At 36.6% G+C, this 23,298-nt stretch overlaps 1 protein-coding gene across 1 annotated transcript in view; it reads right to left on the reverse strand.

Annotated features, from left to right (window-relative positions):
- Positions 1 to 23,298, reverse strand: part of ESF1 (ESF1 nucleolar pre-rRNA processing protein homolog) — a 62,494-nt gene that overhangs the window by 13,949 nt on the left and 25,247 nt on the right. The window contains exon 10 of the mRNA XM_080814766.1: positions 1,528 to 1,649. Coding sequence (XP_080670892.1) covers positions 1,528 to 1,649 — 122 coding nt within the window. The remainder of the gene's footprint in view (positions 1 to 1,527; positions 1,650 to 23,298) is intronic.

Below are 23,298 nucleotides of genomic sequence, written 5' to 3' on the forward strand. Positions count from 1 at the left end.
AAGTGACTACTTTATTGACCCAAAAAGGACCACTTGTAAGTTTTACAATAAACTGATGGCTTAATAATTTGTGCAATTATCCCATTTAGAAGATATTTTATTGCTTACTTAGTTTTTATTTTTTTATTAACATATTATGTATTATTTGCCTCAGGGGCAAAGGGCTGTGAATCATCAGTCTTACACAATTCACAGCACTCCCCATAGCACATACCCTCCCAAATGTCCATAACCCAGCCACCCTAACCCTTCCCCCTCGGCCCCCAGCAACCCTCAGTTTGTTTCCTGAAGAAGAGAGGCAGCCTATCGATGAGGACAGGGCTCTTACCCTCCTTCTCATTTTATTATCTATTTCCAGAAATATGACTAAAATAGAGGAGTATAAAAAAATCCCTCCAGTCCATCATTCAGTTTTGCAGCCCTCTGTCTTTACAAGCACTGAAAGTCAAAGCTGTACCAAAAGCACAAGCTTCTGTAGGACAGAGAGAATTAATACCATACAGTAGAAAGGACACTGGAGTAAGAGAGATCTGGATTCCAGTCTCAACTTGGTCATTAACAAGATGCGTAGCCGGAGATAAATCAATTATTTTTCTACCACTATAAAGCATCAGAATTGGACTAGAACAAATCATTTAAGATTACTAAAATTGCAAAATTTTGTGATTACTGATACTATCTTAAGGCTATAAAATAGTACTGCTAGAATGCTGCATTTCAGTGATAAGAGTATTTTTAGTGGCAAAAATCATTAAGTGGTTTCTGCTATTTCCAAAGAGTCTGTGGAAAATTATCCTCAAACAATGGGAGTCAAATCAGATTTTTCAAGACGATATTTAGTGCAGAGGAAATATCCTTAATAAAAGGGATTTAATGACAAGATATTAATAGATCCATACGGTAATAGTGAAACGTGAAAAATGCAGGTTGAGAAATGTAGAGAAAAAAATTTCACTCATGTCAAGAATTTCTGTATGTAGGGGCATCTGGGTGGCACAGTTGGTTAAGCGTGTGATCTCAGGGATGTGAGATCCAGCCCTGCACTGGGCTCTGCACTGGGCTCTGCACTTACGTGGAGGCAGCTAAGACTCTTCTTCTCCCTCTGCCCTTCCTGCTTGTGCTCTCTCTCTCAAATAAACAAAACTTAAAAATTCTGTATGTATATATCCTCAAGTAAAAAATTCTGTATGTATCTTTCTTCCTCAAAAACACAAATAGAATTGAACTGTTTTATATCTAGGTATCAACTAAACTATGTATCTTATTTGGTGGCGTATAAAGGTAAAATACTAGAGCACTGTAGTTAAAGTGGCTCTGGACTTTTATTAGGATTTCTACCTCAGTACATCACTTTGCAGAAAACACTTAAGTTACTGGGTTCTTCCTTTTCTCTTTCCTACAGTTGTGATGATAACAAGGCCTATTCTAATGAGTGGTTACATTATGAGATAACGGATGCCAAGGACCTGGTACCTTGTGATACATGGTTGTTGTTCAATAAATATTTGCTTAAAATATCATTGATACCTTCTGTTTCTTCTTTAGTCTTTTTTTCTCTTTCTTCTTCTCTAAAAATTGTTCCCAAGGGGTCAATTTATCTTTTCCTTCCAATTTGTTTTTGACCATCTCTTCTGCACTTTCTTTCAGACCTAAGAAAAAACAGAGTTCAACTTAAAATGTTGTATCTTCATTCATTAAAAATGTAATTTACCCCAAAAGACAACTTACATATATTTACAAAATAACAAAATAAAATGTAATACTAAATTGTGTAATACTCCACAGAGTAATATAGGATCAACTCATATCAAAGCTATTTCTTAATAAAAAACAACAAACTTAACCAGACCAAAATAAATAAACAAACCCAACAACTTGATATATAGTCAAGCCACTGAAGAAGTCTTTCATTTAGGTTCAAATTTCATTTCTCTATACTTAATTGCTTTGAGACTCTAAGAAAAATCCTGGAACAAAATCTTCTCAGTATGTGACTGTAATTCATTTTTGATGGCAAAAAGATAAGTGGTCTTTAACACAATTATCTCTAATTGCTTCTGTTGCCCAAATAAAAGACTGCATTCCTTGGAAACTATAGGTGACTAACAAAAATTGATTAATAAGGCAATCCTTGTTGAAGCACCCCCAGAGAAAAGAATTCTTATGTCTCAAGTACTCTGTAAGATACATCCTTATGATCAAAAGGAACACCAAGGTCAGATCCCACGTTGTATGGTTTACCTCTTTCAACGTTATCTGTTCTTGTATTTCATCTTTAAAGGTCCTTATTCCTTATATTCTACAGTTCCTAATTCATGTTTCTAGGTAGCTTATGTAATAACTGGACTGGATGACAGTGAGAAAGAAAAAGCCCTGAGGCTGACCTATCAGTCCTTGAAGACCCTCGCTACTGCCAAAATAAAGGAAATGTGATTACTGTGTGTTACCTTTGATAATAAAGACGTTTGTTTTATTTTGTAGTATTTTTTGGACATTACAGTTTGGTTTGGGGAGGAGGAAGCTTCACTATTTATATGACATAATATTCATTTCAGAAAAATAGTACTTAATGGAATGATTCAAAATGTTTTTTTTAAAAAAGATTTTATTTATTTATTTGACATAGAGAGAGAGATCACAAGTAGGCAGAGAGGCAGACAGAGAGAGAAAAAGAGGGGGAAGCAGGCTCCCTGCTAAGCAGAGAGAGCCCAATGCGAGGCTTGATCCCAGGACCCTGAGATCATGATCTGAGCCAAAGGCAGAGGCTTAACCCACTGAGCCACCTAGGTGCCCCTCAAAATGTTTTTTAAGAGACATGGTCAATCCAGATCATCTTCCCAGATAATACTCTAAATTCTAAGGTGAAAGCAATCCTAAGGATATAACAATTCCTCTTCTTCCTGATGAGTATACTGAGACAAAGAGCATTCAGCAACTTGCTAAGAACATGCAGCAAGGAAGCCACACGACTGTAATTGCCTGGTTATCCTCTATACTATGACCAGATACATCTAAAATGCTGATTTGACCCAGAATAAAGAAATGTATAAAGTGAATGAATAGAGGGGCCTGGGTGGCTCAGTCGTTAAGCATCTGCCTTCAGCTCAGTTCATGATCTCAGTGTCCTGTGATCAAGCCCGACATCAGGCTCCCTCTCAGTGGAAGCCTGCTTCTCCCTCTCCCACTCCCCCTGCTTGTGTTCCCTCTCACGCTGTGTTTCTGTCAAATAAATAAATAAAATCTTAAAAAAATAAATAAAGTGAATGAATACAGTCAAAAGCTTTGGGCCTCAGGTTCCTTATCTGCAAAAGGAGTCTGGTCTAGATCAGAAATGTAACCCTCCCACCCACATACACCTTTTTCACCCCCTCAAAGAAAATATTTGGTAGAAGTCCAAATATGTAACAACTAGAAGTAGTGTTTTGGGTCTTGTGTCTCAAAGAACAGCCTGAAACAGCTGGAATAGATGTTTTCTAAGGTCCCTTCCTTGGCTCTTAGACCAAGACTTAATCTTCAAATTTCTATGACTTAGAAAAGTATTAAATTATCTGCATACTCAAGGTTATGTAGATTTGTTTTTATGATGCACTGCTGGTAAGATCTCTGACTTACTGAATGCTAAATCAGAAACACAACTCTCAATTCAAAGATGTTTCTTATGAGAAAAATACAGTTCTCTTTACTAAATTGTTTTTAAGAGAAATGTGAACAGTATAAAACGATGTCCAGATTTTTGAATCGACAGATATACAGCATTTAGGAAATGTAAACTGGGATCCTTACTTGGGAGAAAGCAGCAAATCCTGACAAAAGAAGTTGATTTTAAATCACAAAATAATAGGTTTATATATTATGCCTGCGGGTTAGCATACAATCAGTCCAGTCCAATTCTACATGCACAGTACTATATATATATTTTTTAAAAAGATTTTATTTATTTATTTAACAGAGAGATCACAAGCAGGCAGAGAGGCAGGCAGAGAGAGAGGAGGAAGCAGGCTCCCTGCTGAGCAGAGAGCCCGATGCGGGGCTCGATCCCAGGACCCTGGGATCATGACCCGAGCCGAAGGCAGAGGCTTAACACATTGAGCCACCCAGGCGCCCCATGCACAGTACTATATTATTAGAAGGATATGATGTTTAAATAATCTTTAAGGTATTCTAGTATAATTTCCTCAAACATAAAGATTTTATTAATCCAAAATACTAAATTAATATGTTTAAACATTTTTTTTTTTCACCAAGAAGTATTCTTTGTTTAATTTTGATCCCTGAAACTTACTATGATGCTAAGGAAAGTTCTGTATCATTGTCTCAGGTAACCAGGACACTGCTTTGATGTGTCTTTTTTTTTAAAGATTTTATTTATTTAGAGAGAGAGAGATCACAAGTAGGCGGGGGAGGGGGGAGCGCCAGGGAAGCAGACCCCCTGCTGAGCAGAAAGCCCGATGTGGGGCTCGATCCCAGGACCCTGAGATCATGACCTGAGCCGAAGGCAGAGGCCTAACCCACTGAGCCACTGCCCGGGGCGCCCCTGCTTTGATGTGTCTTAATCTTTTTTGGGAACATAGATACCTTGAGAATTTGATAAAAGATACAGAATCTCTCCCTGAAACACCGTAGTACTGGAAAAACTTGCATACAATGTTCAGGGGCTTATGGATACTCAATGCTCATTTCTATGTAAGGACTTAGGGTCTCAGGGTCTCAGAGGCAGCAGAGGTCTACATGAAAATGGGAGGCCAGCTCCCAAAACTGGAAAACTCATTAGCACTGACATTTGTAGATTCTGCAGCACGGTTCCTCATATCAGCCCTGTTGTCATTTTGTACCAAATAATCCTTTGTTGTGAGGAATTATCCTGTACATTGTAAGGAGTTTATCAGTATCTCTTCACTATCCACTAGATGCCAACAGCCCCAGTCATTAAAAAAAATAAAAAATAAAAAAAAGTCTCCAGATATTGCAAATGTCCTCTTGGGAACAAAATCACCCCTAGTTGAGACCACTGTTCTAGACAACGATTAGAAGTCACTTCTGAAAAAAAAAGGCTATTTCATTATTTGCATCATATAAGTTATGTGTAATTTTATTTGGTACTTGATTATATAATGTCTTTCACTTTCGAGTTTTCTCCCAACTAAACCAAAGGCAGCTAAAGTCACCTTCTTTTGTATTCCATGATATTCAACATAGTGCCAGACACATAGTAAGTACTTAATAAACACTTAATTGATCTGTCTTAAAAGAAGAATTCTTATTTCAAGCCAACTGTTTGATCTTGCAAGTCTGGAACATACTCTCCAACAGAAAATGAATCAAATTTAAGATATAAATACAAATGGCCTTCATCTCAAAGTGGGGTGTGTGTGTGTGTGTGTGTGTGTGTGTGTGTGTATGCTCCCGCGCATGTGTTAACAGACCTACAGCTCTAGAATAATTCATGAAATATCATTCTCAGAAAATATAATTTTTTTGGTGTTTAGCTTGTTTATAACAACAGAGAAATAATTATCTTCAGTTAAATACAGTCTGAAATTTTTTGCCTGGCTCTCACTTAAACACACCAAATGTGTATTAAGTAGAATGACAAACACATTGCAGTGAATTAACACAACACTATGATAACTTAAAAATGCTTTGTTCTCATTGTCATCATGAGGTCATTTAAATCTCTTGCCACAGATCACAGTTGTTTATGTTCTGGTTCTTAAAAAATATGTCCATTCCAGAAGTCTCTTGGCATATGCACAAGAACATTCTTCAGACAGTTTCAGCCTCATTTGAGAGCAGCCACTATGTGACTAAAAAACAACTTCATTATAGCTGTTTTTAGTTTTGCACAAATTTGTTTTTAAAAATTTTAAGTGTATAGCCAAAGACTGCCGAATTAGTTAAAAATAACATCAATAATTCTACAAATAAGGGGTAGAAAACTCTTTCAAAGCCAACCATGAACACAGATGACTCAATTATGACAATAATTTAAGCAGAATTCATTCAGAATTATTTTGGCAATTTGCATACATACAAAAATACTTTAAATATGCTTTCAAAATCCACTAAAACAAAAGTATACATTTCTCCTGACCTTACTAATATGAAATATTTGGAAAGTCTTCAACAACTTAAATTCAATAACTAACTTCAATAACTTAAATTAACTCAACTAGGTACTGTAGTTGGTTTTGTTTATAAAAACAAAATGCATGTTTTAAGATTTCTGATATAAGCTGAAACTAGCACTTTTATTTAAATGAGGACTTAGGATCCACTGAGAATATTTATGAACACTTATGGCTCTATCTTTATTTATGGTTGTATGTTTAAATCAAACAGTGTAACACTCAATTCCAAAAGCAGCTTTTAAAATGTAACTACCACCACCACCACCACTGCAAGGGAACTCCCAACTTGGAATTCACTCTGGGTATAAGGGTTTTAAAGGAAAACCACCAACCATGTCCTAAGAACACTGACATCAAAGGCACCCTTTCAAACTGCCCAGTTATCCTCAATGGCATGGGGAGAGGGAAGAACACATATACTTATATAATAGAGGTCACAGGAATATTGGTTCCCTATGAGTAATGGCGATCTTCACCCGTGGCATTTTTTCCCTCTACAGTAATCAAGTGACTACGTACTTAGGATATCCTCAAAAGCATACTGGTTAAGTCAAACTATCCATCTTTATAATGAGAAAGATGAAGATTTGAAATGTTTTGAACTTGGTTCAAGACTTGTTCAGAACAAGAAATTGTTCAGAACATGTTCAGAATTTGGTCCATTTTTTCTTATTTTAACTTCTGTAAATCCCTTTCAAATTCTTACAGTACTGTATTTTTTATCCTGTACCATTTATCACAGCTGCAACTTCATAATTTGTGTGATTTTTAAAATTATTCTTAATAGCTATCTCCTTTATTAGCTTGCAAGCTCCATGAGGGGAGAGGCCATTCAAAGCCTGTCTCCCTACCAGTCCCAGTGAGATTCACCCCGGTGGCTAGTGGAGGGCCGAGCCCAGTAAATGTCTGTTGACAAATGAAAGGATAAACAAGTCAAATTTGTTGCCAACCTTATGGACAAAGGGCAACAATTCATGAAATTAAAGAAGTAAAATAACAACTAGTTTGGGGAACAACAGTAAACAGTAAAAATTACCAGTCAGCCAAAACCAAAAATGCTCTTCTTATTCACTTAATACTTTAAGTATACTATTCTGCCTACTATATAGAAACAACACAGACATCTTTAATAAAGATGATAATGATAAGAGGACATAGGCGAGCTACTTAGACTAGAAATGGTTTTTCACATAACATTTAATTTGTTATCTCCCAAAACATTCAATCAGGTATCCACAGAAGATACCTCTCAAGTATGTACTGAACGAATAAATGTTAATGCTTTTTGCTGTTGCTGATTATCTAAAAGCTATTTCCGTGGGTAGCAACTGTTTCACATTTGTCTTGATTTTGAGCCTATACTCTAAACTCTTCTAAATCTCCTTTTACCCTCCTTTAGAGTGATACCTTCCATTTGTAAATATTTTCAGTTTACTGTGAACCAAAGTGTCCCTGCTTTTTAGAACTGAATGTTCTTAAGCTGACTTCAAATACAAGACATTTGGGCCTCATTTAGGGAGCTACTGTTTTCTGTATTTGTCTGTAATTATTTGTATTTTATTTTTGTTTTTGTTTGCTTTTCAAATAGTTTGTAATCACAATGTACATAATAACAACCTGTCCTAATAATAACAGAGTAAAATTCTGGCTGAGTTTGGTGAAGCCATTCAGCTATTTAATTTACGGCAAAGAGGAATGACAAACTGCCTTTTCTACTGTTATTTTTTACACATTAATGTTTACAGACAAGGTAGAAAGTAAATATAAAACTTTTCAGCAAATGGTTAAGATGTAAGGAAACAAAGGGGATTTTCTGGAGTCTAGTCACAATAAGAAAACTCAAATCAGAACTGTTAAACTAGCTCAGAAGCAAGGACTTTCCCTCGGGGACATATCCTATTCTACTAGGGTCCAGGATGGATCCTGGATTTTAAAGGGCTGCTAGCCAAGGAAGGCAGGATACAAAGTTTGGAGCCTGATTATGGTGGAAAGTCCTACTCATACAACTACCATTAAGCCAGGATCCTTAAGGGTGCCTTCAGTGGTGCTGCCCTTCCTCCAAAAACTTAGAATACTTGCCTTTCTGGGCTTTGGCTTTGAGCAGAACAAGGGAAGTAAAAACACGTTTCCCCCCCCAGAGGATTTATAACCACAAGCCCACAAATCCATGGGTTTGTGGCTAGAATTCACACTATCTGTATGGCCCCAAATACCCCAAACCAAAAATTTGGTTTCAATTGGTCTTGGATTGGAAGTGCCCTTAGGCATCTGGCAAATACTCTCTTAAATACTCTCTAAAGAAGTACTTTTGACCAGGCCTCTGAGAATTCCCATAGGTGAAGAAAGATCCAAGAACAATGAGATCACCAAAAAAATTCAATACGAACCAGAGTAAGGAGAAAAAAATACAAAAGCCAGGTCTATAAAGACTAAAGATTTTGGAATGATCAGATACAGAATAAAAAATCAGCACATTAAAAAAAGAGAGAAAATGAAAAGATAAAATCATCAAAAGTATGAGACAGATTTGGAAAAGAAAAAAAAAACTTCCTCAAATAAAACTTATAACTGAAATAATAAAGTCAGCAGCCAAGTTAAACAACAGCCTGTTAAGAATTAAAGAAAAAATTAATGAACTGAAAGACAAATTTAAGAAATTACATAGCATAATACATAGACTCAAAGGTAGGGAACATGTGAGTTATGAGATATATAATGAGAAGGTACCACATATATCAAACAGAATTTCCAGAAGGCAAAAAGAGAGAAAACGAGGAAAAGGTATATTTTAAGAGAAAATGACAGAAGTTTTAAAAACTGATGAAAGGTACTAATCTTTAAGATTCTGGGTATCCAATTACCTCTACACAAGACTGAAGTTACCAAGCAAAAGTATGACCTAGATAAACTATAATGAAACTCTAGAACATTAAAGTATTTTAAAATCCAGGGACAAAAAACCAGCACTGTGGAGCAAGGCAAGTGTGTTCTTTAGTTATACTGGTTTCCTCACCTGTAACTGTCAACAGGAGTCAAGGGGGACCCTTGTGAGCTCACAGAAAATTTGCCTGTCCCCAGAAAGAGGTTAAGACGGTGATTAGCTTGGTGCATTCATGGCAACAGCAGATACGTTTCCCTCCCTAATCCTCAACACTCAAGCCTCACCCCCAAAATCTGCCTTACACCTACAAGAAACAAACTCTGTGGCCTTTTATCTGTATTCATTTCAGTTACCACAAAAAGCCTTAATCACCAGGTTCCTCCTAATCTCCCATGTTTTATCCTCAGAGGTTAACTACACATCCACTCTTCTGCCACTATTTCTCTTGCCCTCCAACTCTCTATCACTAAATTCTCCAGAATTCATAGTGCCTTATCAGTAAAAACTCAATTATTGTATCTCTGAACATTTTCTTCATCTTCTTGCTCTAATTGAAACTCGGTTCTTCCCAGAAGATATTGCAAACTACAGCACTTGCAAATGGTTTATTGTTGTTGGAGCTTGTTTTCTTCAAAGAGCCCTCAACCAATTGTTTAGGGAGGGGGTGGGATATTTTTGACAGTCATTAGTGCTCTTTTATCCAGTTTAAGAAGTATGGTATGGGTCCAGGGATAGACAGACTAACTAATAAAACAGAAAGCCAAGCAACAGATCCATGCAGTTTTGAAACTTTGGTACATGACAGAGGTGACATGTCAGATTACTGAAGTGAGAGATTATTCAATAAATGGAACAGGATAAAAAAGTCCATGTAGAAGAAGATGAAATTGGATGTCTACCTTATATCATATAAAAAAATTAACTCCTAATGAATCAAGGACTTCAATGTTGAAAACATTAAAACTTTCTACCTTCAGTAGAAAATAAAGATGAATATCAATCTTATCTGGATTGAAAAGGATTTTGTACATTAAACATAGAAATCATTAATTATAGGGCACCTGGGTGGCTCAGTCAGTTAAGCATCTGCCTTCGGCTCAAGTCATGATCCCAGGGTCCTGGGACTGAGCTCCACATCAGGCTCCCTGCTTTGCAGGGAGTCTGCTTCTCCCTCTCCCTATGGCGCTCTCCCTGCTTGTGCTCCTGCTCACTCGCTCTCTCTCTCCCTGTGTCAAATAAAATAAATAAAATCTTTAAAAAAAAAACACTAATTATAGAAGAAAAGATTGGCTTAACAATATTAAAATCAAGAACTTGTATTCATTAGATAAACATCCAAGAGAGTATGTGTGGCAAGGGTTGGGGTGGGGAACAGTTTCATACAGAAGATATTTACTATCCTATAAAAGACAAAGGACTAGTATCAAAGATAAATAAAGAACTCCTAAAAGTCAGCATAAAAAGTGTAAACAATATAACAGAAAAATAGCCAAAAGACATATATGAGTATTTCACTGAGGAGGAAACATATGGCCAATACATATATGAAGAGATACTCAATTACATTAGTGAAAAGAGAAATGCAAATCAAGCACTGCTGGCAGGAGTGTAACTAATACCAACACAAAAGAATTTAGAATTTCATCTTGTAAAGTTGAACATTCACATACTCTATGACCCAGCAATTATACTCCTTGATAAATATCCAGAAAAACTTTAACACCTACCAGAAGATGCACAGAAATGTTCATAACAGCATGATTCATCATTGTAAAGAACATCCCAGATGCATACCCAACAGGAGAATGGATATACACTGTGGTATATACACTCAAATGAATGAGCTATAGTTACACAAAATACGGATAAATCTTAGCAATATAATGTCAGTCTCCAAAGATTTTTTAAGTATCTAAAACCCACACCTGTTTCCCCAATGTGAACAAAGTTAACAGCTTTAATTTATACAATTTAATAGTTTTTAATATAGTCACAAGTATGTGCAACCATCACTAGCCAATTTTAGAACATTTGTATTTCCTCAAAAAGACACTCTTATCTCTCTCCCCAGCAACCAACAAGCTACTTCCTTTCTCTATAGATTTTCTTACTCTGGATATTTCATATAAAATACTTGGTCTTTTGTAATTGACTTCCTTTACTTAGCATGAAAATTCAAGGTTCATCCACTTTGTAGCATACATCAGTACACCTTATTCCTTTTCATGCACTCATGCTTTTTAGGAAAACTTATAAATGAGATGAAAATATATTCAATGGAGTGAATACTGAAATCTGGATAATGGTTTTAACAGGTATGGAGAAATAAGGGAGATCAAAAGGATAAATGTAAGCTACTGTATGGTTCTAGCTTTTGTTGTGGGTTCACTTATTAATTACTAAAAATAAATAAATAAAAGGGCCAAGCTGGACCAATGATGAGTGTCCTAATCCAAGGATTATAATTAATTTAATTATACAAACCAAAGGTACAAAAGAATAAAGGAACAAGTTTAATGAAGTTAACTACACCATGTTTGTTCTTCAGATGATATTATAAAGAGTAAAAAGAGTAAAAAGAACATATTTGTAAAATATATGACTGATAGACACCAGTCCAGAATATCTGAAGAACTTCTATGAATCACTAAAACAAAGAATACTACATAAAAATGGTCAAAAGACTAAACAGGTATTTCACAGATAAGGAAATAAAAAGAAATGTTCTTCCTCATTAGTAATTAGGCAAATGCTTGAGCAAGTCTTTAACTTAAGTCAGGTCATATCCTTCCACTTCTCATTTCATTTACAGTAAAAGCTAACGTCCATTCAGAGGTCTCAAAACCCTCTGCGATTTGGCCATCTCTCTGCCCTCATCTTCTACTACTGTCCATTCCCTGGCCCACTCTGCTTCAGCCACTGCTGCTTCTTAAATGTTCTTGGACAAATCAGAAATGCTCCCCTCTCAAGGTTCTTGCATTTATTGTTTCCTCTGCTTGAAACGCTCTTCCGCAGGAAAACTAGTATGTATTGTCCTTTCTATTATGTCTTTGTGCAAATGTCACTTTCTCAATGAAGCTTTTCCTGACCTATTGAAATAGCTACCTACTCTCATCCCTGAACTTCCTACTCCTCATCCAGGCTTTATCCTTTTTTTTTCACAGCCCTGAATCACCGTCTGGTTATTTTACCTATTTGTTTAATTCCTTTTTTCCCCTTTCTCCTAATCCCCACACACTAAAATGTAGGTCCCCATAAAGGTCTGTTGAGTGTTCTGTCTCCAGAGAAAAGAGTCTGGCACACATAGCAGGAACTCAACAAATATTTAAGAATAACACACAATTAAAGCCATAATGAGATACCATTACCTACATATTCAACTAGCAGAAACTGAAAAGCCTGATAATATCTATTAATGATGAGGATAAAGAGCTTTGAGAACTCACACCACTGGTTAAAATGGTACCGGCCCCTGGGAAAACAATTCAGCATAACCTAGTAAATGTAACTCTGTGAGCAGGCTCCACAACCAACAAACTCTACACATATCCAAGACATTCTCTCTATATATTCCTAGGTGAGAAGTCCCAAGAATATTCACGAAGACATTTTAACAGCAATACTATAATAACTGACAACAGAGCAGACTTGATATATATAAAATGGAATTCTGTCTAATAGTGAAAATTAATAGAACATATCCTTACATACTGATATGGATAACTTTCAAAAATAGAATGTTAGGGGGCACCTGGGTGGCTCAGTGGGTTAAGTTTCTGCCTTCGGCTCAGGTCATGATCTCAGGGTCCTGGGATGGAGCCCCGCATCGGGCTCTCTGCTCAGCAGGGAACCTGCTTCCTCCCCCCTCTCTCTCTGTGCCTGCCTCTCTGCCTACTTGTGACCTCTGTCTGTCAAATAAATAAATAAAATCTTAAAAAAAAAAAAAGAATGTTAGTAACAAAAAACAAGCAGCAGAAGAACATAGAGAAGATACTTTTTATAATGATTAACTTTTTATAAAGATACTTTTTATAATGATTAACTGTTTAGGGATATATGTATATGTGGTAAAATGATTATATAGAAAAAGAGAATGATTAATATGAAATATAGTTTAAATTTTCTCTAGTAGAGAAAGGGAGAGAGTGTAACTGGGGAGTCTCATAGGTGACTGCAGGCATTGGTAAAGTTCTTTCTTAAGCTGAGTACACAGGTGTTCATTTTATTATTTTTCTTTAAACTGTATAACTCACTGTTTTTGCCCTTTTTATCTTTTGTTGTCTACCCCCCCACAGTAAAGCATTAAAAAAAAAAAGTGCTTACTCTTTGACAACTTGTGCAAAAATGGCTTTAACCTGCCTTTTCTCATTTACTCCCCATCAAAATAATAAACACTTGAACCCAGATTTTCTGATAGCAAGCCCTCTATCCTCTTTTCATAATCACAGTAAACTATTAATGCTATTCCAAATTTCACTGTAAGCAGGTCCCTATCTATACACCGTATTGAAAAATCCACCTATAAACTGGTGGCTTGAAACTAAGTTTGTTTTCTTCCCTGGAAGAGGTTCTGACCACAGAAGCTATTAATATGTAAGGACAATTTGAGGCTGGGATCCAACCAAAATGGAATTTCTAAGTCAATTAAAGAAAAAAACTTTAGAAGAATAAAAGGAAATGAAAAATATATCAACCTCCCTAGCATTTCAGTATTTAACAACTTTTCAAGCTAGATTTTTCTGTTTTCTTCCACATTTACTGGAGTTATATGTAAGGAAACTATACATTCTGACTACTTGAAGATGTCACAAATAACTATTAGGAGAGCAATAGACTGCCAACCTTCTTCCTATTTTGGTAGATAAAAAAATGGTAAGATTTATATACGACACTGGAGTAAATGGAGGAGGCAACTAGAGAAGGAAATCATCCTGAGGGTTTTGGCTGGGCTAAGGGCTAACGGGATCAACATACTGGTTGGGAATCCCTGACAGACTATCATTCAAGGTTTACTTTTTCAATGTTTCCAGTATTTGTAATTAACTCAGAGTTAATTCATGGGCAATGTCCTCTACTGCAACATTAAAAAAATTACAGAATGAGAGTAATATAGAATGAAAGTAACATTAAAACTTAGGACGTCAATATTTCCATAGCTTATCTTATAAGTAAACATTGTTTCTATTCTTTGGGATTCTCTGGTGACAGAGAAGGAAATCTGTAACAAGCTAAGCAGTCTTACGTCCCAAGATAGAATCTTAGAATACCAACTATTAATATGTATGCCCCCAGAAGCCTGCAGTGTTCAACAATGGCAAAATGTCTTGCCTTTTCTGTTTGTTTGTTAACCTCCAGAACAGCTTATTAATCACAAGACAGCCCTCTCTGACACTGTCACACAGGTGACACTGGCTGGAGACCAAAATGTTCCCACACCCTGAGAAGTCTGTAATAGCACATACTGGTCCACCTCTGGTAAGTGCTTACTGTTTTTTTTATAAAATTTATCCAAATTCTCAAGTAAAACTCACTGACTGTCTTTGTGTGCCATTGTGCACACAACAGTAAACACAGGCAGACTGAGAAAAGCACTAAATGAAGATGCTAGACCCAAATTCAATTAGTAATCCAGGAAAATACTCTAACGGGTACAGAAGTCAGACACTACAAGGTTTGAATTACAGTTCTTCTAGCTCCTAGTTGTGTGATCTTGAGTAAATCTGTGCCTCAGTTTTTTCTTCTGTACAGTGGCTTAATAACCACTTCACAAAATTGTTGGAAGAATTTAATGTAAATTTTTTGCAAAGCACAGAGCACAGTTTCTGATAGAGCACAGGCATCTGATAGGTGCAAATGTTTCCTCCCACCCCTAATGAGCATTTTAAAATGTAATTCTTCTGGATCAAAATTATGCATCCAAATAAACTGCTTTAAAAATATTTTAAAATCTCCTTATACTTCTACAGAAGGGAGCAATGGTAACCTAAAATGAAATGTATTTTATGACGATCTAAGCTGAAATGCTTAGGAAAATCTTGGTTAAGTCCTTTGCAGACAGAATTCCCTATTATACACAAGCCAATTCTTAGGGAAGCATATGTTTTCAAAGTACGTGCTCCAACTTACCACTAAGGCATATTATACCAAACACCAAAGGGAACTCACCCAAGTCAAATTATTGGCACTCATCTTTTGGCATACATAGGATCAGGCTCTTCTAAGCTATGCCAAATAATTTTACAGATACAGGTTTTCCATGTCACTGAGTGAGTAGGTTAAGCTAAGGATCTATCTCTTGACAGTTCATTTGATGAACGCTATCCCACCTACCCTCAATGAAGATTATCCTAATGGAGTAAAGTACCCCTACAACCTCCTTCTCTAATATATTACATCAGGAAAACAATATCAATGTGAAATGAATAACACAAGAGTCCTTCCCACGTGAAGTTGGTAGATTCGGCCTGCCTAGCCACCAGTTCAAGCCACAGATATTTTACTGGCTTTATCTTGGACCTCATAACTGAAAATTATCATTGCCTTATAGTCAGTGAACATTTGTCTACAATGGTCTAACCAAAAGGGCACTGAGAAAGGCTGGCAAATGTTTCAGAAAACAAGGATATGGCATATGGTCTCCCAATGGGATTAAGTTTTGCATCAAACCAAAGATCTGCAGAAAGCACTTACGCTCTTTCCTTTATGTGGCTTCAAAACTTGAACCTATTGTAGAAGCTAGATTTAATTTTGTGTAAAATGTTACCAGCATTCCTTTTTAAAATTTTTTTAAAATTTTATTTATTTATTTGACAGACAGAGATCACAAGTAGGCAGAGAGGCAGGCAGAGAGAGAGGGGGAAGCAGACTTCCTGCCGAGCAGAGAGCCTGATGTGGGGCTCGATCCCAGGACTCTGGGATCACGACCCAAGCCAAAGGCAGAGGCTTTAACCCAATGAGTCACTCAGGTGCCCCCTTTTCTTTTTTTTTTTTAATTTAAACGTATTATCTGTAATTTATTTATTTGGGAAAGAGAGAGAGACAGAAAAAACGTACATATGCTGGAGCAGGGGGAGGGGCAGAGTAGAAAATCTTCAAGTGGCCTCCATGAGGAGCGTGGAGCCCAATGAAGTGCTCAGTCTCATGAACCTTGAGATCATGACCTGAGCTGATACTGAGAGTCGGACACCTAACCAACTGAGCCACCCAGGCACCCCTGTTATTAACATTTCTGAGGCACCATGATAAATTAAAAAATGTTTCCCAGTTAGCATCATAAATTAAGAGAGCTATTTCAAGATATATGATAAGAGACACGAAGATGTTCTGTTAGGAATTTACGCTAAGAAAATCCAATATAAGGTTATGTTATCCATATAGCAAAACATTAGAAAGAACCTAAAACATGTCAGGGAAGTATTCCATAATTTATAAATCAGAAACACAATGGAATGTGATGCAGGCATAATGATTTTAAAGATTATTTAGAAACATGTAAAAATAAGTATGAGAAATGAAATTTAAAAAGGAGAACTCAAAATGGGGGTCTATTCAATTACGTCCACTTGGTTTTTTTTTCTTAATAATTTTAAAAAAGATTTTTATTTATATATTTGATAGCGAGAGAAAGACAGCAAAAGAGGGAACACAAGCAGGAGGAGTAGGAGAGGGAGAAGCAGGCTTCCCACTGAGCAGGGAGCCAATGTGGGGCTCAATCCCAGGACCCTGGGATCATGACCCGAGGCGAAGGCAGACACTCAATGACTGAGTCACCCAGGTACCCCTCAATTATGTCTGCTTGTAGAAAAGGTAATAATGTATAGTTAGGTAATGTATAGTTAAAATATGAAAGCAACCCAAGTGACCATCAATGGATAAATGGATAAGCAACATGTGGTGTGTGTATTATTCAGATTTGAAAAAGGACGGAAATTCTGACATGTTACAACATGGATGAACCTTGAAGACATTACACTAACTGAAGTAAGCCAATCACAAAAAGATAAATATTGTATGATTCCACTTATGGGTACTTAGTGTGGTCAAAATCAGTATGATTCCACTTATGGGTACTTAGTGTGGTCAAAATCATAGATACAGAAAGTTGAATGGTGGTTGCCAGGGGCAAGGGAAAGGGGGAATGAAGAGTTACTGTTTAATGGATATAGATTCAGTTTTGCAAAGATGAAAAGCAGTTCTAGAGATGATGGTGGTAATGGTTGCACAGCAACATAAATACACTTAACACCACTGAACCGTGCACACTTAAAAAAATGCTTAGGATGACAAATGTATACGTATTTTATTGCAACAAAAAATCAGGAAAAAAATTAATGTGTTCAAGTAGTAAATTTAAGATCATATGATTTTCAGGTTTTTGGAAAAAAAGAATAATGAAAGTGCTGAAAGTAAGTAGTCTGAGTGGATTCTGTCAAAATAACATATGGAACGTGTGTGAGAAAAATGATGGTTTGCTAGCCAGGCAGTTACCATATAGAATGATGATGTGGGACAACCTCAAATAGAAGTTCTGCTTTAAAGACCAAAGAATTCACAACTTCAAACAAATCAGCATAGCTGTGGGCTGTGGGAAAATAATACATGAAACAAGCTCATCTTCTTGAACTGACTTCAGGCAGATTATAAATCTATGGCAAAGGCGAAAAAAAAGTACTACTGTCTGGAAATAGTGGCTACAGATGCAAACGGTACAACTGATGAGACGTATGGGCAGAGAAGGAAGAACTGATTAAAAAAATCATCCTACATGTTAGCAACCATCCTAAGATAGCAGACCAATTAATCTGAAACTTCAAAACATATGGGAATTTCATACTTTCTGACACTGCGACTGGTATAAAAATATCCTAAATTTTTGCATTGGATCTTTTTTTTTTTTTTTGGGAAAGCTCTTTTAAATTAAGTCTTAATATTATTAAGAGAGAAAATAAATTTTAAAATAATCCAGGAAATTTGGAGACATTTACTGGCAACTCTAAGGAGAAAATGTGCTAGCAATGTTTTCAGATAACCCTGGCTGCTTTTCGTTTTCATTACACATTCCACAAATGATTCAAAAGAAATTTTTTTTTGCACAGTAAAAAGTTTCAGCGTATTACCTTACAAAACCCTTATTGTCAACCTATTAACTAGATGATTCAAGGAAGGAGCACACACCTAAGTTTTAAAGTTCTAGCCACTTACCAGCTGTGTATAAGATACGAGAGTACACTGCAAATTCACTTCCATCCCATCATCAAAATACAAGCATACTGCAAATTCTTTAGCTTATTTTAAAGTTCAGATTTTCTATTTAATGCTCTCCTCTCTCCATGCAAATCAAAATTTAAACATCTGGTTACTTTAAAATCTTACCAAAAAAACATTTTTGTGAATGTATTTCAAATATATTTCAAATATATCCATAAGGTGGATACCTTGACAATAAATGGAAATATTGATATAGCCAAAAGTAAACAGTAAACAGGTTTTGAGATGTCTGAAAATGGTTGAAACTGGGCTGCCTACCAGAAAGAATACCCTACTGATTCAAAAGCATTTTTCTTCTGTATAGAAAATAAGTAATACAATGGCCATAGATACCTGTCATTAATGTGCCTCTGTGTTTAAGATTCCCAGTGGGACACTAAACAGAGGAATGAAGGCAGAATAAAAGGGAAAAAAGGAAGGACAAAGGACAAAGCAAATAACAGAATAAACATAAAATTACAACTGTAAAGAGTGGAAGAAAGAGTAAGTCGAGTAAGGAAGAGCTGCAACTGTACCTCCTGCCTCAGTGAGTTGGCTTAGACAGCAAAAAGGAGTCCTTGCTGCTTCTCTTCTAGCTTCCATGTCGCCTTTGAAAAAGCATCCTATAGCTCTAGGTTCCTGACAAGAACTCCCTCAAGACATTCACAGTCTCACTACTATTAGGTGCCTGAATGCTTAAGTCACTTAAGCATCTGCCTTTGGCTCAGGCCATGATCTGGGGCTCCTGGGATTAAGCCCCACATTAAGTTCCTTGCTCAGCGGGGAGCATACCTCTCCCACTCCCTCTGCCCGTCCCCCGCCCCCACTCATGTGCTCTCACTAATAAATAAATAAATCTTTAAACAAAAATATATAAAGCTTTAAGACCATCAGCATCTCATCATGCCCTTTATCCCTATTTAAAATTGTCACAAGAAGTCTACAACTTCCAAATCATTTTTCTTTTTTTTTTTCCAAATCATTTTTCTAATAATGTGGTAAACATTCCCATTTCTCACCCTTCCTTCTAGCAGTCAGTCATAGACACAGTCATTAATATTTATCAACAGAATCCTCTTCATTCACCTGTTAGTCTAAGTCTCACTGAGATCTGGTTCTCCTCTGGGGCCTATACTCCTACATCTCTTTTAGGTGGTTAATTTTTCTCTCCCATAGTTTGTCTTTCTTACTTCTCCTTGCCACCTTCAGTCTACTGGCTGGCCCTTCTCCCAAAAGCCCCCGACTGGGAATATCATGTTATAAGACCATACCACCTAAAACCTCTTCTTATTGAGATATCTGATGACCATAGTCTCTTCTCTCATTTCTTACAGAACTAAGCCCTTGGCTCACTGCTACTCTTTCTGATACTAGTCCTGTCATAATTCCTGGTGATTGCAATATCTACACAGATGATCCTTCTAACACCCTGGGCCTCCCAGTTCACTGACCTCCTCTTCTCCTATCACCCCGCACTCCAACTCATCTTAGAAACTTACTCCCAGAATCATAACTAGATCGTGTCATAACCCAAAACTGCAGTCCCAATGATAATCTTAGTTTCAAGTATCCTATTCTTCAAACACTAGCTACCATCTTTCCATTTTATTCTAATATCCCAAGGCTAACAAGGCTAATCTTAGGTCTCATAGGGACCTATTATCCATCAATTCTCTCATCTCTTCCCCATTCCTCACTCTCAATGTGCCCTCATTTTCCTCCTAACTCAACACAGATACCTTGGTCCATTATTAACCTTCAATCCCTTGCCCCTCTCTTGCTTGGTCATACTTGACAAATCTTCTACACTGATTTAGTCCAACTCTCTCCTTAATCCATGACTGTACATCATTAAATGTGGCTGAAGAAAAACATAATTATGTTGATTCTTCTAACTTTACAAGAGCAAGAACTACAAGTCCACTCTTATTGCTGCTCAGCAATACTATTAAATTTCCCTCTTCACCACTTCTTAAACAACTATTTCATATCTTTTTTTTAAAATCTCTGCCTCCTCCCCTATTCCTGCTAGCAGCTGATGACTTTCCTGTTTCACTAACACAAGCAAACAGAAGAGTACTACAAGCTCTCACTACCATTTTTATACATTATCCTGTGACCATATTCTTCGGGTTCTTTCCTGTTACAATGGATGACATGTCCATGTGCATGAACCAAAAGCCACTTCCTCCACTTGCGTAAAAATACTCCTACTCCTTTTGCCTACTTTAGAACACTGTTAACTGCATCATGATTTCTTCTTATTGCTGGTGGATCACTCCCAGAAGCATGCTGTTATTTTCCCCATATGAAAGAAAAATGCTTTCTTGATCTCATTTGCTCCTCCAGTTTCTTTTCTATTCCTCTGTGACCCATTACAGGAAAATGCCTCAAGATCTGTCAATCCATTAGTGCATGGTAACTTAAGAAAGGGGTGGATGCTAACTAATAAATGTAGAAGAAATGACAGAAAATTAGTATTTTGCAATGAATGGTATAACAACTTGACTCAAGCAAGGATCATCAAAGAATGCCAATGGTGTGAGCTAAATTGTTGGGAAATAGACACCCCACTCACTAATTAACTCACCAATTACCAAAAACAAAATGTGTCTTTAATGGAAAAATGAGTCAGACACCTCCTTAACTGAATGAGCAAAGTTAAAAGTGAAAATAATGGTACAAACTGACATCGGGGACCTCATGATGTGAGGCAATAGGAAATATACAATATCATATGGAGAATTCTTGCCCAAAACTCTTTATTGGAATTAACTGTAAGGAAATAATCAGACAAATCCAGATTGTGGATATTCTATTAAGCCACTACAGCAGACACTTTAAAACTGACACTAGACCATGAAAGAACTAAAAAGAGCATTCTTAGAATGAGTAAAATATCTATTATTTTATCAATATTAAATTCCCTTAGTGCGGTAACAGCACTGCACTAATGTAGATGACTGTCTTTGTTTTTGGGAGTTACATGTTGAAGTACTTTTTAGGGATGAAGTGTCACAATGCCTGCAACTTCTGAGCATTCAAATATTTTAGAAAAGGGAGTTGTCTATACTTATTCTCTCCAATTCCACTCCTCATTCTCTCTTGAACCCACATTAATCTTATCCCTTCCATTCCACCAAAACAGCTCAAAATCACTGTTGATCTCCACACCAATCATTCTTAGTCTGTGTTTTATTGACCCATCTTCTCACTGAAATGCTTTCTTCACACTTGGATGTCTGGATACCCTACAGCACTGAATTTCCTCCTGTGGTTTTGGTAGCTTCTTCCCAGCCCTTTGGATAATGTATGTTTTACTCAACTTGTAAATGCTGGAGTGTTTCAGGGATCAGTTTTTGAACCTCTTTTCTTTTCTACCTACATTCACTCTTTTGGTGTTCTTCACTTTGAGAGACCTAGACAATGAAGATCCCCAAATTTAGATCTCCAGTTCTAATCTCTTTCCTAAATGCTTAATTATATATCCGAATGTCTCCTTGATTTCTCCTAGATTTGATATCTAATAGGCATCTTAAATTAACATGTGTCCAAAAGAGAATTTTTGAGGTTCCTTTGCAAACCTATTCCACCCACGATTGTCATTATCTTTTTTTTTTTTAATCTGACAGACAGAGATCGCAAGTAGGCAGAGAGGCAGGCAGAGAGAGAGGAGGAAGCAGGCTCCCCGCTGAGCAGAGAGCCCGATGCGGGGCTCGATCCCAGAACCCTGGGATCATGACCTGAGCGAGAGGCAGAGGCTTTAACCCACTGAGCCACCCAGGTGCCCCACGATTGTCATTATCTTAAAAGAGTACTACAATAGCCTTGTGACTGATTTCTTTATTTTGTCCTTACCTCCTACCATAATCTACTCTCAAGACAGCAGTCAGGGTGATCCTGTTAAAAAATAATTCAGATCAGCTCAAACCTCCAGTGGCTTATCATTTAACTCAGAGAAAAAGTTCAAGCCCTTAAAATAACCTAAAAGACCTTCATGATCTGGCTTAATGTTATCACTCCACCTCATCAATTGTTCTTTCCTCCACTCACTGTTCTCTCTTTGTTATTCCTTAAACAGGATAAGCTACAGCTTCAGGACTGTGTATTTACTATTTCCTCTGCTCTCACACTCTTCTCTGCATGTCTCACTTCCTGACCTCTACTAGTTTCTAGTCAAATTTTTTTTTTATTAGACTCATCTGTCTCCCCTTCAATTGAACATAAGATTTATGAGGTCAAGGATTTATATTTTGTTCACAAAGTGTCTAGAATAGTTACTGGCATTACTAGGTGCCTGATAAGTATTTAAAGGAAGGTTGGGGTCCTGAAGGATATTGAGAAGAAAGAAAGAAAAAAAAAAAAAAAAAGACCAGATACTCTTTCACCAGCATCTATTAAACCAAAGATAACTAAGAAAAAGAAAACTTTTATCATATCTAGTCTCTTTTAAAATTATAAACAAAGAAACATGTCATTATTCATATTCTGGATGGAATTTCAAAGATATTATTTAAATATATCTTGTATTAGCTACAAAAAAATTGTTAGCTTGAACTATTAACATAAAAGAAGTTATTTAATATATGAGATAAAACTGAATATCCTTTATTTGTAGGTATGTTACAAATTCTCTAATGAGGGACATTCACTGATGAAGGCCCAACGTACATCACCTTATCTATTTATCAAAGTAAGTCAGCCAGGATATCTTTTCAGCAACACACTGAGATGGAAAATATTATTCTACAAACATCAAAAAACTGAATTAGGACTTTATTTAAAAATGTTATAATTCGAGGCGCCTGGGTGTCTCAGTGGGTTAAGCCTCTGCCTTCAACTCAGATCATGATCTCAGGGTCCTGGGATCGAGCCCCTCATCGGGCTCTCTGCTCGGCAGGGAGCCTGCTTCCCCCTCTCTCTTTGCCTACTTCTCTGCCTACTTGTGATCTCTCTCTCTGTGTCAAATAAAATGTTTAAAAAAATGTTATAATTCAACATTGTTACTTATTTATAATCTTTTTTTAAAAATATTTATTTATT

Source organism: Martes martes (assembly GCF_963455335.1).
Source record: "Martes martes genome assembly, chromosome: 9".
Lineage (NCBI taxonomy): Eukaryota > Metazoa > Chordata > Mammalia > Carnivora > Mustelidae > Martes > Martes martes.